Source organism: Rhinoderma darwinii, chromosome 3, assembly GCF_050947455.1.
Source record: "Rhinoderma darwinii isolate aRhiDar2 chromosome 3, aRhiDar2.hap1, whole genome shotgun sequence".
Taxonomy (NCBI): domain Eukaryota; kingdom Metazoa; phylum Chordata; class Amphibia; order Anura; family Rhinodermatidae; genus Rhinoderma; species Rhinoderma darwinii.
The window spans coordinates 19,345,093-19,359,281 of NC_134689.1; the positions used below are offsets into that span (position 1 = coordinate 19,345,093).

The window sequence follows — 14,189 nt, forward strand, 5'->3', positions numbered from 1 at the left end:
TAGAATAGCAGACTCAATTATTCGGGAGCAGTCATCAAAAAGGTGGCACTAGCGTTAGAAGACGACCAGCTGACACCCCCAAGATGAGATCAGTCCTATGTAAACGAGTTCACCCAGCGATCCCCCCACAGTGACAGACCGGGACCCACAAGCTGATCTATAGCACCGCACCTTTCTGTCCATGTCGACTGCTGAACTTATCACCAATTTCCGGCCTCCTTGTTTGTCTCAGTAGAATTTTAATGAGAAATGCTTCTTCTGCGTTCGAGGAAATCATGACTTTTTCGATGTAAGACTCGGTGGAGCCTTTGTAGCTGTAAATAAATAAGGAAAACAGAACTTTATAGGCAGAGCTGCTAAAACTGCCACACAAATGTATAAAAGATAAGTATAGAAATACGTGGGGATAGATTTAGTGTAACTTGGAACGCGCACGAGATAGATGGACAGACAGAAATGCTGTAAAATAATCCGATAAATTGGGCAATTTCGGAAGCGCCCAAGTGGTGGATTAAAGGAAACGCCAGATTAATGGACATTTACATAACAATCATTTATACATTCAGATATATGTATATAATATATACACATAGCACCAGCATAATGTAGTGAAAATAGCACAGCAGCAGTGTAAACCCAGGTATGGGGCTACATATGAGAATGCTGGTGATGATGACGTCGCCACCACAGGGGGCAGTATTGCCGCTGCAGTCATTGGCGTTCGTATTATGTAGTAAAAAAAGGCATAAAAGTAATGTATTATAGTCTGCTACGCTATTCCATACTTATGTGGGCGATATACCGACATATACTGGCTCAATGGAGGCCAAAGGGTCACTCTTTTGGCCTCCGTTGGGTCAATGGTGCCCTATGGATATGCTTTGCATGTACGCTCGGAGCTTTTGCCAGCGTACATCACTAAGGTAATGTGAACAGGGCCTTACTAGCTTTGTAACTCTAGCTCAAAAAACTATTAAAAACGCCCCAAAGTCACTTACGTTACTGGTACATCTTTGAACTGCGGCTGCTGCGGCACACTACTGCCCTCTAGAGTTGTTTGGGTGACGGTCGGCATGGACTTGTTGACCAGCACTTGTTTGTTTTCCACTTTTTCCCCTGTTGAAAGCATTTTTCGATTAAAAAAAAAACAGAGTTAAATGTAAAATTCAAACATATCCTAAATGGAACGAATGAAAATGATATATTGTCACAATCTGCAAAATCATTTTTTTTTTTTTGCTTCTATTTAGACTTTGAGATGTGCACTTTTGAAATTAAACATTTACCTAATTTTGCGAAAGTTTTTTTACGAAAACAAAATCAGAAAAATCCAATATAGAGGAGGAGAAAAAAAAAAAAAAGACTTCTACGTGCCAATTGTGCAGATACGGCAGAGGCTGGAGGATGATCTGCACTGACGGCTCTTTTATCTGTCTGCAGTGAAGGGTGCAGTATTTTTTCAGAGACCCTTAGTGGCTTCTGTGGGTAAATTATGGAGGCTGGCTTCGAATGTCTGTGATATTATCAGTAAGTCTACAGAAGGATCTGGACCGGACGCTCTCTATTAGCAGATTTTTCCGACCCAGAGAGTTTTATTTTTTAATTTGAAATAATTTAGTGAAGTTAAACTAAATTATTAAAAAAGGAATTTCCGGTTTAAGTCACGCTAATAATAGGACATATTTTGCAATTTTCTAATATACTTTGTGTTTCAGATTTGACCATTTTGAAAGTACTTGCTTGCTGTCAGTGAATGGAAATATCTTTCTTTAAATCCGGAGGTTGAAAACCCGTATATGCCTAATACCGAGTTTAATTTATAGTTGCATCCAGTCTAGGTAAGCGCATGTGTGTGGGCTCCAGGTTAATAGATTTTATCTACACTGATAGATTGAAGCAAAAGCTCAGCGCAGGATAGAGATTTGTGCTGCTGATGTATATAAAAGTCAGAGAGGATTTGGTAGAATGGTAACCCACTTTTAGCTTTGAAAAGTACTAGGTCAGTACAGGTTTTCAGAATCTGGGTAAAAAAAATAAAAAAATCAATGGCCCCATTCGCTGACAGCAAGCAAAGATCTTGAGAATGGCAAGGAATTGAAACACAAAGTATATTAGAAAGTTGTAGAACTTTTCATTACACGATGATTAAGCTGTATTTGCATTACAACCCCTTTATGGGATGGAAACAGACAGCAGGATAGTTACCTGGTGAACAGATGCCATCGGCGTCTAAGATTTCATGTCTCCAAATTGGCTTGCGTGTGGTGGCATCCAGCATTGCCCCCATCACTTTATCGAACGTCTGGTTGCTGTAGCGCTTCAGAGTGCACTTGGCGTTTTTGTAAACGAGACAACGTCCAAAGCCTAGGAAGAAAGCAGAAGCCGTTTAACCCTTTAAGGACCGAGCCAAGACGTAAGGACCAGAACAACATTTTTTTATTTTTCCACTTTGCATCCCAGCGGTCATAACTTTTTTTTTTTATTCGACGTAGCTGTGTGAGGCTTTATTTTTTTGCATTAAGAGTTGTAAATTATGTAAGTTCCCTTTCTTTGTAATATACATTCACGTTTAATTTGTATTCATTTTTATTTGGACATAAAAGCTGGAAAAAAAAGTTGCGCAACTTTTTTTTTTTAACGCATTCACCGATCATTACTACCGCTATACATTTATTTTGCAGGTTATTATTTGTTCAGGACGATACCAAATATGTGTTTATTATTTTATGTTTTGAGACTTAAATTTAATAAAGTTAAAATTTATTGTAAAAAACAAAACAAAAACGTGCACGTGTGTATTTTTTTTTTAAATGTAAACATCACATTATAGAAATTACATTTTGGGGACTGTTCACATCACTATTAGGGTTCCGTTTAACCTTTCCGTCAAAGGAACCAATCAATAGAAAGCCGAACAGAAACTCTAGCTGCTGTTTGTATTACCATTGATTTCAATGGTAATGCTTCCGTTTCAGTTTGTCTCCATTCCGTAGAGTTTCCGTTTTTTTCCCCACGGAAACAATAGCTTGGAAAACCCCTTTATTAAAACCATGAACAGTGAGCTCCCCCTAGTGGTAGCTACAGATTGCCTGAATTGTATCATTTAACTCTATGGCTACACATGGCGCTTTCCATCAGAAAATGGAGCTACAACTGCTGCAAATACTGCACTGCAACCTCAATATTTCCCTATGGCTGGATTCACACACAGCATTCTGTCGTGTTTTAATGGTGTTTTTTCATTTTTATTTTTTTCCAAATGCAGCGTGCTCTGGGTATGGCGTTTTTTTTCCCATAGGATTTTCTATAGTACCGAATAAAGCCAGAAAAAAAAAGCATGTATATAATAACATAAATGAAAGATGCCAGAAAAACGTTACATTTGAAAACTGCTAGCCTATTTAGAAGCCTTTTTGATGCAGTTTAGAACGCCAGAAATGTTCCGTTTTCTGTGCGCGTGAGGCTTATGTGGGAAAAAGTTGCACATTAAAGCCGCCTTCACGCACGGAAAATTTCTGCCATTTTAAACTGCATCGAAAAAACGTTTCTAGAAACGCTAGCGGTTTTCAAATGTAACATTCATTTTTTTCTGGCGTTTTTGAATTCCTATAGAGAAGTATATGAGAAAAACGCCTGAAGAAAAACGCTGTACCCAGAGCACGCTGCATATGGGAAAAAACGCTACTGACCACAAAGTTGCCTCAAAAACGCAGCAAACCAAAACGCAGTTGTGTGGAGTGCACATTATATTTTACTATAGACTTTAATGTAACATCTGGCCGCACTTAAAACTGCATGAAAAACGCAGCTAAAAACGCCACAAAAATGCAGCAAAGCGTTGTGTGTGAATCCAGCCTTAACCCCTCCCCCCTACTTGCATTCTGGGCCCTAATGACCAAGCAGTTTTTATAGTTTTTCCATCGTCACATTCGAAGAGCTATATCTTTTTTTATTTTTGCGTCGACATAGCTGTATAAGGTCTTGTTTTCTGCGGGACAAGTTGTATTTTTTAATAGCACCATTTTGGAGTAGATGCGACTTTTTGATCACTTTTTATAAAAAAAAATTTAAGTCAGGATTCACAGAAAACAGCAATTTTTCCATGTTTTTTTTATGGCGTTCACCGTGCGGGTTAAATAATGTAATAACTTTATAGTCGGGGTCATTTTTAATAGTAAAGCATTTTGTAAGGGGAAAAAGTGGGTTTTTCTTTTAATTATTATTTTTTTTAACAACTTTATTCAACTTTTTTTTAAAACTTTTTTACTAGTCCTACTAGGGGACTTATAAATGAGATTGGAGGTTCATATATTAAATACACTGAAATACTTCTGTAAAACGGACAGGCATCTGCTAGGACATGCCTCTGGCATATCCTAGCAGGCATTCACTACAGGCAGACCTGGAGGCCTTTATTAGGCCCCCGGCTGCCATCGGAGACACAGACACTCGGCGATCTGATCGCCGGGTGTCAGTGGGATGAGAGGGAGCTCCCTCCCGCTCTCCAAAACCACTCAGATGCGGCGCTCACTATTGAGCGCCGCATCTGAAGGGTTAAACAGGTGAGATCGATACTAATATCAATCTCACCTGTTCGAGCAAAGACGCCCCCAGCCCTCAGCTGAAAGTAGGGAGATTTAACGGCTCTCTGCTATGTTTATTTATTCTGATGCAGCGACGTGAATAGTCTATTGAACCAGAATAAAGCCTATTAGTGGCCGTCGTGAAAAGTCTTATCGGCGGTCATTAAGGGGTTAATCACATAAATTCAGACATGGTAGAAAATCTTGCGATTATCTGCAGTCTGCCAAGTTTTTTTCCCTCCATATAGAGGCATTAGGGCAGTTGCGGTAAAAACGTTGATTTTGCCAGGACGCTGTGGAGCCCTAGCCTTAGGGGCTCATTCAGACGAGCGTAATACTAGTTTGTGTGCTGCGCGTTGAAATAACCGGCAGCACACGGATCTATTCATTTCAATGGGGCTATTCACACACGCGTGAGTTTTCATACAGCGTGTATCCGTTGCGTGAAACGCACTGCATGTCCTATATTGGTGCGACTTAGCGCACCTATTCGCCCATTGAAATATATGGGTGCGTGAAAACTACGGACAGCACATGGACGACATCTGCGTGCTGTCCGTGTTTCACGCATCATACAGAGAACAAAACAAGTGCTTGTACGGATGTGAAAAACATGCTACACGCAAAGCGCACTGATGCCAATACGCAACGCACACGGACATGAAATGTAGTAAAAACGCTGCGTTTTTTACGCGTGCAAATCAGACACGCTCGTCTGGATGTAGACTTATGGTGCGGCCCATAGCAACCAATCAGGTCATGGATTTAATGCCAATTGTAGGTAGTAAGCGAGAAATGAAGATTGGTCCTGTCGTACATCGCTCCAGCACGGGCCATCATTGGAGGGGCTTGAATTAAATTCACGTTAATGGACTGAATGTGCTTGTTAGAGACCCTGAGAGACGACACGCACAGAATACCAAGCTTCAATACTCCCCAACAAAAGAATGGCACCTCCAATTAACATCACTCAATGGACAGACGCCGCAGAGTTATTGTTCCAGAAGGCAAAACCCTGGGTCCCGGAACCAAAATAAAAGGACTATTTTCACTCTCCACACCCCTCTGCTTATTGGCGTGCTCAGTAATGGGCATCAGGGCACCCCCAGTTTGCAACACAGGCTTGATATTACCATGGGGGGGGGGGGCACAGATTATGGAGCAGGCCATTGAATGACGACTCAACTCAACACAATGGATGACAGAAACAAGTTTTTATTTCTTATAAACTCCAAAAAAAAACAACTATTTAGTCCTTCTTGTATTGATACAGGCGCAAAAGAATAAGATAAATGTCTGCGAATCATTTTATAGGAGCCTAGCAACGGGCGCTGGCCATCTTGTCTATTAGAGGGATGAAAAGACTGGCGTGTGTGGTGAGTATATAGGAGGAAAGGTGATCCAAGTCCTTCTGACTGGAAAGACTCATTTATTCCTCACTAATGACCATTTCCCCCCCAAATCTCAGTCCAATTAGCCTGACGGAAAATAAAGAGAAGGAACTGAATTTGTTTTACAAACAGAAGGTAAGAATGAATAGAAGCAGGAATCACACGACTATCCAGACACAAGCAGAAGAAAGGGATGAGCAGTGTCAGGAAAGACGGTCTAAACTAGAGCCTGGGAAATGGGTGATGCTGTGGTGGCACTGCCGCCTTGGCGCCCCAGACAGGAGTCCAAATGAGGCTAAAGCAGCAGATGCATAGACCTGTATGTTCTCCTTGTATGTATGGAAAGCTGCGAATATCCCACCAGGGTCTTGCTTGCTGCACAATCTGCTGTTTTCTATTGAGAAACTTAATTTTTCGAAAATGAAAGGAGTCTGTGGAAATAGCGCCACACTTGTCTATGGGTTGTGTCTGGTATTGCAGCCAAAATTAATAAGGGGAGCTGTAGTACCAAAAGAAGCTCATGGACAAGAGTGATGCTGTCCCCCCTTGTAAAGCTGCGCCAAATCACAAAAACATAGGCCTTATTTATCAAAACTGTTTAACAGAAAAATTGGCCTTGTTGCCCAAAGCAACCACGGAGCAGCTTTCAATTCTCCAGGGCACATTAAGCATAGAAAACGGAGTTCTGATTGGTTGCTATGGGAAAAACAGTCCAGTTTTTCTATTACACAGTTTTTTTTGAAGTGTTTATACTTGAATGCAACTGTTGTGACTGGGTGACAATAGACAGTTCTCTATAGACAACAAAATGGCTGCCTATGGCTGTAATTTCCTGTCCTGATGGGAATTCCACTTTTAGTGTATGGCAGCTTTCGACCACAGGAACATTCAATAGTTTTGATTTTTGGGTGGAGATCAGCAATATAGGAAGCCAAGCACTTTGCTTTCTATAAGGCTCGGTTCACACCAGGGCTTGGCAATTATTCGAAAAAAGCTGAAACCGAAATTCGGCGCAATTTATTGAGGTCATCTTGCGAATTTTTGTTTTAACAATTAGTTTTTCTAGGTTTAGACAATCTGCATCTCCAGGACACAGATACAGTTCTATCCAATGGTAGAGCAGGGGACCATAAGGTCCCTACTCTACCATTCACTATGTATCGCCGGACGAGAGGCAGGGATCTGATCGCGCCTTTCTGCACAGACCAGAGGAGCAGAGGGATCTCCTCTACTCATTGTTGGAACGGGGTTAAGCGAGTATGCATATTTTTTTTATCAGGCAATATTGGGGCTGTGTGAGGGCAGCTACAGGGGCATTATACAGTGTGAGGGCAGCTATACGGCCATTATACAGTGTGAGGGCAGCTATACGGCCATTATACAGCGTGAGGGCAGCTATGGGGGGGGCATCATACTGCGTGGAAGTCAGTTATGGGGCATTATACAGTGTGAGGGCAGCTACAGGGGCATTATACAGTGTGAGGGCAGCTACAGGGGCATTATACAGTGTGAGGGCAGCTATACGGCCATTATACAGTGTGAGGGCAGCTATACGGCCATTATACAGTGTGAGGGCAGCTATACGGCCATTATACAGTGTGAGGGCAGCTACGGGGGGGCATCATACTGCGTGGAAGTCAGTTATGGGGCATTATACTTTGTGGTGGGCAGTTATGGGGGCATTATACTGTGCGGAGGCAGCTATGGGGGCCTTATACTGGGTGGGGGCAGCTATGGGGGCCTTATACTGTGTGGGGCAGCTGTGGGGGCAGCCATGGGGGCATTATACTGTGTGGGGGCAGCTATGGGGGCATTATACTGTGTGGGGGCAGCTATGGGGGCATTATACTGTGTGGGGGCAGCTATGGGGGCATTATTCTGTGTGGGGCAGCTATGGGGGCATTATACTGTGTGGGGGCAGCTATGGGGGCATTATACTGTGTGGGGGCAGCTATGGGGGCATTATACTGTGTGGGGGCAGCTACGGGGGCATTATACTGTGTGGGGGCAGCTATGGGGGCATTATACTGTGTGGGGGCAGCTATGGGGGCATTATACTGTGTGGGGGCAGCTACGGGGGCATTATACTGTGTGGGGGCAGCTATGGGGGCATTATTCTGTGTGGGGGCAGCTATGGGGGCATTATTCTGTGTGGGGGCAGCTATGGGGGCATTATTCTGTGTGGGGGCAGCTATGGGGGCATTATTCTGTGTGGGGGCAGCTATGGGGGCATTATACTATGTGGGGGCAGCTACGGGGGCATTATACTGTGTGGGGGCAGCTACGGGGGCATTATTCTGTGTGGGGGCAGCTATGGGGGCATTATTCTGTGTGGGGCAGCTATGGGGGCATTATTCTGTGTGGGGCAGCTATGGGAGCATTATTCTGTGTGGGGGCAGCTATGGGGGCATTATACTATGTGGGGGCAGCTACGGGGGCATTATACTGTGTGGGGCAGCTATGGGGGCATTATACTGTGTGGGGGCAGCTATGGGGGCATTATACTGTGTGGGGGCAGCTATGGGGGCATTATTCTGTGTGGGGCAGCTATGGGGGCATTATACTGTGTGGGGGCAGCTATGGGGGCATTATACTGTGTGGGGGCAGCTATGGGGGCATTATACTGTGTGGGGGCAGCTACGGGGGCATTATACTGTGTGGGGGCAGCTATGGGGGCATTATTCTGTGTGGGGGCAGCTATGGGGGCATTATTCTGTGTGGGGGCAGCTATGGGGGCATTATTCTGTGTGGGGGCAGCTATGGGGGCATTATACTATGTGGGGGCAGCTACGGGGGCATTATACTGTGTGGGGGCAGCTACGGGGGCATTATTCTGTGTGGGGGCAGCTATGGGGGCATTATTCTGTGTGGGGCAGCTATGGGGGCATTATTCTGTGTGGGGCAGCTATGGGAGCATTATTCTGTGTGGGGGCAGCTATGGGGGCATTATACTATGTGGGGGCAGCTACGGGGGCATTATACTGTGTGGGGGCAGCTACGGGGGCATTATTCAGTGTGGGGGCAGCTATGGGGGCATTATTCTGTGTGGGGCAGCTATGGGGGCATTATTCTGTGTGGGGCAGCTATGGGGGCATTATTCTGTGTGGGGCAGCTATGGGGGCATTATACTGTGTGGGGGCAGCTATGGGGGCATTATACTGTGTGGGGGCAGCTACGGGGGCATTATACTGTGTGGGGGCAGCTACGGGGGCATTATACTGTGTGGGGGCAGCTACGGGGGCATTATACAGTGTGGGGGCAGCTACGGGGGCATTATGATGCGTGGGGAGTGCTATGGGGGCAATATACTGTGTGGGGGCATTTTCATATACAGTAGTATACAGCAGGGATAAATATGAATTCAATGGCGCAGCATGCAAAAGGGGTGCGGTCTAATTAATGGTTCATTAATAGTAATCGAGGTTACATGTTCAATTAATCGTGATTTTGATTTAGGTCATAATCGCCCAGCCCTAGTTCACACTGTGTATTTTTATTGCATCGTTACCATGAATTTCTTTACTTTGGTAGATAAACTCCTATATCTCTCAATGTTGAAAGGATGTCCTGCTTCTATTATAGTGAGCTCCTTTCTAGGAGTTTTCCCCTGCGTGTGCCCATTGGAAGGGTCACCACTGTTTTTGGATTGACCAATGCGAGCCCCATTATATTTTGGACCGTCTTCCCACACTATTATGGACCATCCAATAACTAAGAACCGTTGGTAATCCAGAACATATTACATATCATTAATATCCGGACCTATCCATAAATTTGACTGTACACAAAGGTATTCGCACCTGCATTAATCTCACTTACCTCTATCTAATGAGGCTTTATTTAATACAAGGGCATCCTCAATGTCATAACCGCTATAACTCATCACTGCCACGGTGGCGTTCTGTCCGGCGGGAAGTTTTTCAAAGTCTATGAGTTCAATAGTCCGGGTCTTCACCATCGGCTTTTGTGGATATGCCAGTAAGTACATTAGTGTGTCAATTCTATTCCTCTGGTTGTATCCAATAGTCCCTGAAGACAAAGAAAACAATCAAATAACATAAAATCACATTCACATTTTATTGGTGCAAACTACTAAAAAATCAAAGCAGCCACAGAGAAGTCCATTGCTTTGATAATTCCATTTTGATGCACAGACTTAATTGGACGTATAGGTCCTATTAGACGGCCCGATATGGGCGTTGAAAAGGAGGACTGATCAGCGAGACCGCTCATTGACAGACGCTCGTTTGCAATAATTGGTTACGTGGACGAGCGATAGTAACTCCGATCGCTCGTCCGCATACATTTCCATCATGTCTGTTTACACAGAGGGACGTGCTGCTGACAACCATAATATTTATTGCTGCATAAATCAGTAGATCAGCCGATGATCGAGCCTTTACGGCTGATCATTCACATGAACGATCGTTTTCCCGATCAATGGCTCATGTAAAAAGGGTCTTTACAGTTTCTGGTATATGCAATTTAGAGGGATAGGGTCATTTAAATTATACAATTCCTTTCAATAAATACATTTCCCAGTATGAGCAAAACGTTCTCTAAAAAAATTTAGAGGGTAGTTCCAAATACGATTGCGGCCGACTCTCCCCCCAGAGGTTCCAAAGAGACGACGAGAAGTGCAGCTGGGAAACCAGGCGTCCTAGGAACTGCCCTAATACACATTTAAAAGGTTTTTCCAGTTAGAGGAAAAAAAAAATGGAGTTTTTAAAAACGTATTGATATTTTTACCTTTAGAATTCTCGCTTTCCCTCATTGTCGCTGTTCAGGTCCACTGCTGCAATTTTGATGCGGCTTAGACCCGATCAGTGGCATTAAGGGAAGTATGAAAAAGGTAAATATGTTAAGAATTGTATTATATGGAGTAAATTTGTTTTCTTTTATTCCCAAAACCCCTTTAAAAAGAAGAAATAAAAACTTTATTCAGCCTAAACACATTAGACAAAACTCCCCGATCCCGGCAGGTTTATGGGGTAGTCAGTAGAAACAACGGTCGGCAGAACAAGCACCTGGCCCACAGTTATTTAATACGTATGACCGGCTTTAGTAACATCCGATACTACGGCGGTCATTACCGTTCACACCAGACCTGATAAAGAGCAACGGCTGTGGAAAATTGGTAGATTTTCCGTTCAGGACTCTAGAAAAGCTGGGTAACACCTCTGGTGACAGCTGTAGTGGAAACCATAGTAATTATCACTCTGCTTTAAATAAAAAAATGATTATTTACATTTTTAACAATTGAGAATAGGATGACAAAAACTTATTGTGGCTTTTAGGACAGAAAGACGTTTAAAAAGTTGTATTTTTCATAGCCCCGTTTAATGTACAAAAAAAATGTTTTGTGGGGGTTAAAAGGGAAAAAAACAGCAATTTTACCATTGTTTTTTTGGGATTTGATTCTATAGCGTTCTCCGCGCGGTAAAAACGACATTAACTTTTTTTTTCTGCTGTTCAGAACGATTATGGCGTCACCAAATTTAAAATTAGTTTTTTTCTGTTTTTACTTTTACAAGATATAAACAATTTGTTACAAAATTGTTTTGTGTGACCATATTCTGAGACCCATAACGTCTTTATTTTTTTTATGGGGCAGGATAAGGGCTTGTGTTTTTGCAGGGAGAGCTGTCCTTTTTATGGGTAAACTTTTGATCACTTTCTATTCAATTTGGGAGGCAAGGTGAATAAAAAAACAATAAATCCAGCGTTTATTGTGCGTAATATATAATGTTATATTTTAATAGTCGATCGTTACGGACGCTGCGATACCAAATATGTTGCATTTTTTTTATTGTTTACATTATTTTATGGGAAAAATAGTTGAACTTTTTTTGTTTTGCTTCTTAGCCCTTATTCACACGACAGGGTTTCCCGGCCGGGTGACGGCCGTTCATAAAACGGCCGTCACCCGGCTGCTGTAGGAACAATAGACCCCTAATGGGGCTATTCACACGGCCGATTTTTTGACAGCCCGAGAAACCTGGCCGTCAAAAAATGTGACGCGTCCTATTTTCGGCCGTTTACCCGGCCGTAATACACGGCCATCACCGGAATGTGTCCCAAGTGATGGCCATGTATTCCGTCGCTCGCTCCCTCCTCACAGCACAGAGTGCATGTGAGGAGGAGGAGTTGATGCCATTCGGACGAATGGCTGTACGCTGTACACTGTGTGGCAGGGCCGGGGTGTACAGCAGGTGGCAGGGAGCGCTGCGCTGGCTCCATTCCCCTGCTTGTTTTAAAAGCGCCCTGGCCCGGCGACACCTTCGATGGCGCCGCTAGCAGCTGCTGCTACTACTATTGTAGCGACGCCACTATAGCAGAGCAGGGAGGTATCTCCCCGCTCTGCTATGTGCTAGCCGCACTTTAGCTCCCTGAAGGAGCGGAATCCCTGTGTGTTCGGGGATTCCGCTCCTGGACAGAGCGCTTGATGTCTGTCCATATCTGGACAGTGACATCAGGGGAAACTCCTGAAGCGAAAAAAAAAAAAAAATTCACTGAAGTGACAATAGAGTAAAATCTACCTTTTATTTTATAACTCGCTAAAAACAGGGGTAAACTCACCTCTGTGAAAAAGCCCCACCGTGTGTATTAAAAATGTATTAAACAATAAATAGTGAGTACAGATTCGATTAGTGAAACCTCTGACTCAGTATTTGTATAGATATTGATCCGGAATCAGCATTTAAACATGGGCATAACAATAGTTTAGACCTCAAAACACACCAGAGTCCGTGATAACCGCACCGGAAACTCCTAATGCTAGGTATACAACAATGCTACTGTTCCCTATGCTAAAAATCCCTCATTACGCGTTTCAATACTTATCCTCAGGGGTCTGTATCTTGGTCACTCTGGCCAGAATGCCAGCAATATTTATTCAGCAGCAGGTATTCTGCTGTACATCACGGAAGGATGCTCGCATAGATGTCAGCGGCATGCTTCATTTCGGGACTCTGAGTTACTATAAACACCTAACTCCTCCCCCTGTTCACGGCAGCGCTAACCGAACCAGCCAATCACACTCACCACCCGAATTCGTGACGCCTGTCCATGTGACTCCCGGCCGTCAGCTGACAACCCGGAACCAACATCGACCGCATCAAATACGAACTCGCAGGCGCAGTGGAAGCCACGGACGCTACGCCCATGCTGCCAAAAACCAGCCATCCAGGGAAGGAGTAGAACGATATTGGGATATAGGATATATATTGCGGATCAGTTCCAAACCGCAACTGGACTACCATTAATACAGCACTTTCCCTGTAAGTACATATTGGATAGATAAATGTAGTGTCCATCACATTGTGAAGTATTGTTTAAAAACCTGTTGCAAACGACCTAGCCTGTTAGCCATATCAATCAAAATGCAATTTGCTGAAAAGCCACCTGACAGAACAACCATATTTTTCTGGCTGCCTTGAAAGGATAATGGGCGATATAGATGCATGTTCATATAAAACACGGATAGTTTGTCTGCTCGTTTAAACCCTCTGGTTGTATAGACGCCAATCTGTAAATCCACTGGGCTTCTTTGCGCAGAATGAAGTTGTCCCAGTCGCCTCCCCGTTTAGGAGTCCTTATGAGTTCAATTGCTTGAAACTTTAAACATTCTGCATGACCCTGGTGTTTGGCATGTACGTGTTTAGATATCGGGGTATCTCTAGCATGAACAATATCTCCAACATGCTCTCTTATCCGGCGCCGAAATTGTCGCACCGTTTTACCCACATAGTTCAGGGGGCACGGACATGTAATCAGGTAAACCACCCCTGCTGTTTTGCAATTAACAAAATCACGAATGTCGTACTCCTCTTTTGTAGCGACACTCCTGAATTTGTTTCCCCTTTGGATGAAATCACAGGCCTTACAACTGCCACATCTATGTGTACCTGGTATTTGTCTGTCCAGCCATGTGCCCATGGGGATTCTACTTCAGGAGTTGCCCCTGATGTCACTGTCCAGATTTGCCCGGCCCGGAACGGATGCAAAACTTAATGCACACCGGCCGGGAAAAATGGCCGATTTTATCGGCCGACACTCAGGCTCGGGCGGGACCATGTCGTGTGAATAAGGAATTACTTTTAAAGGTTTCCAGAACTTTATTAAAACATCTTTTACAAAAAATGTTTAACCCCACTTGGGGACTTGAACATCATCAATGCATTTGATCGCTTGTACAATACAGTGCAACAGTTAT

The 14,189-nt window shown here is 43.7% G+C and overlaps 1 protein-coding gene across 1 annotated transcript in view; it reads right to left on the minus strand.

Moving 5' to 3' along the window:
• POLR3B (RNA polymerase III subunit B) overlaps window positions 1-14,189 on the minus strand; it is an 89,517-nt gene that overhangs the window by 22,027 nt on the left and 53,301 nt on the right. The window contains exons 20-23 of the mRNA XM_075856074.1: window positions 9,794-10,003; window positions 2,206-2,364; window positions 999-1,116; window positions 172-314 (exon numbers count right to left, since the gene is read on the minus strand). Coding sequence (XP_075712189.1) covers window positions 172-314; window positions 999-1,116; window positions 2,206-2,364; window positions 9,794-10,003 — 630 coding nt within the window. The remainder of the gene's footprint in view (window positions 1-171; window positions 315-998; window positions 1,117-2,205; window positions 2,365-9,793; window positions 10,004-14,189) is intronic.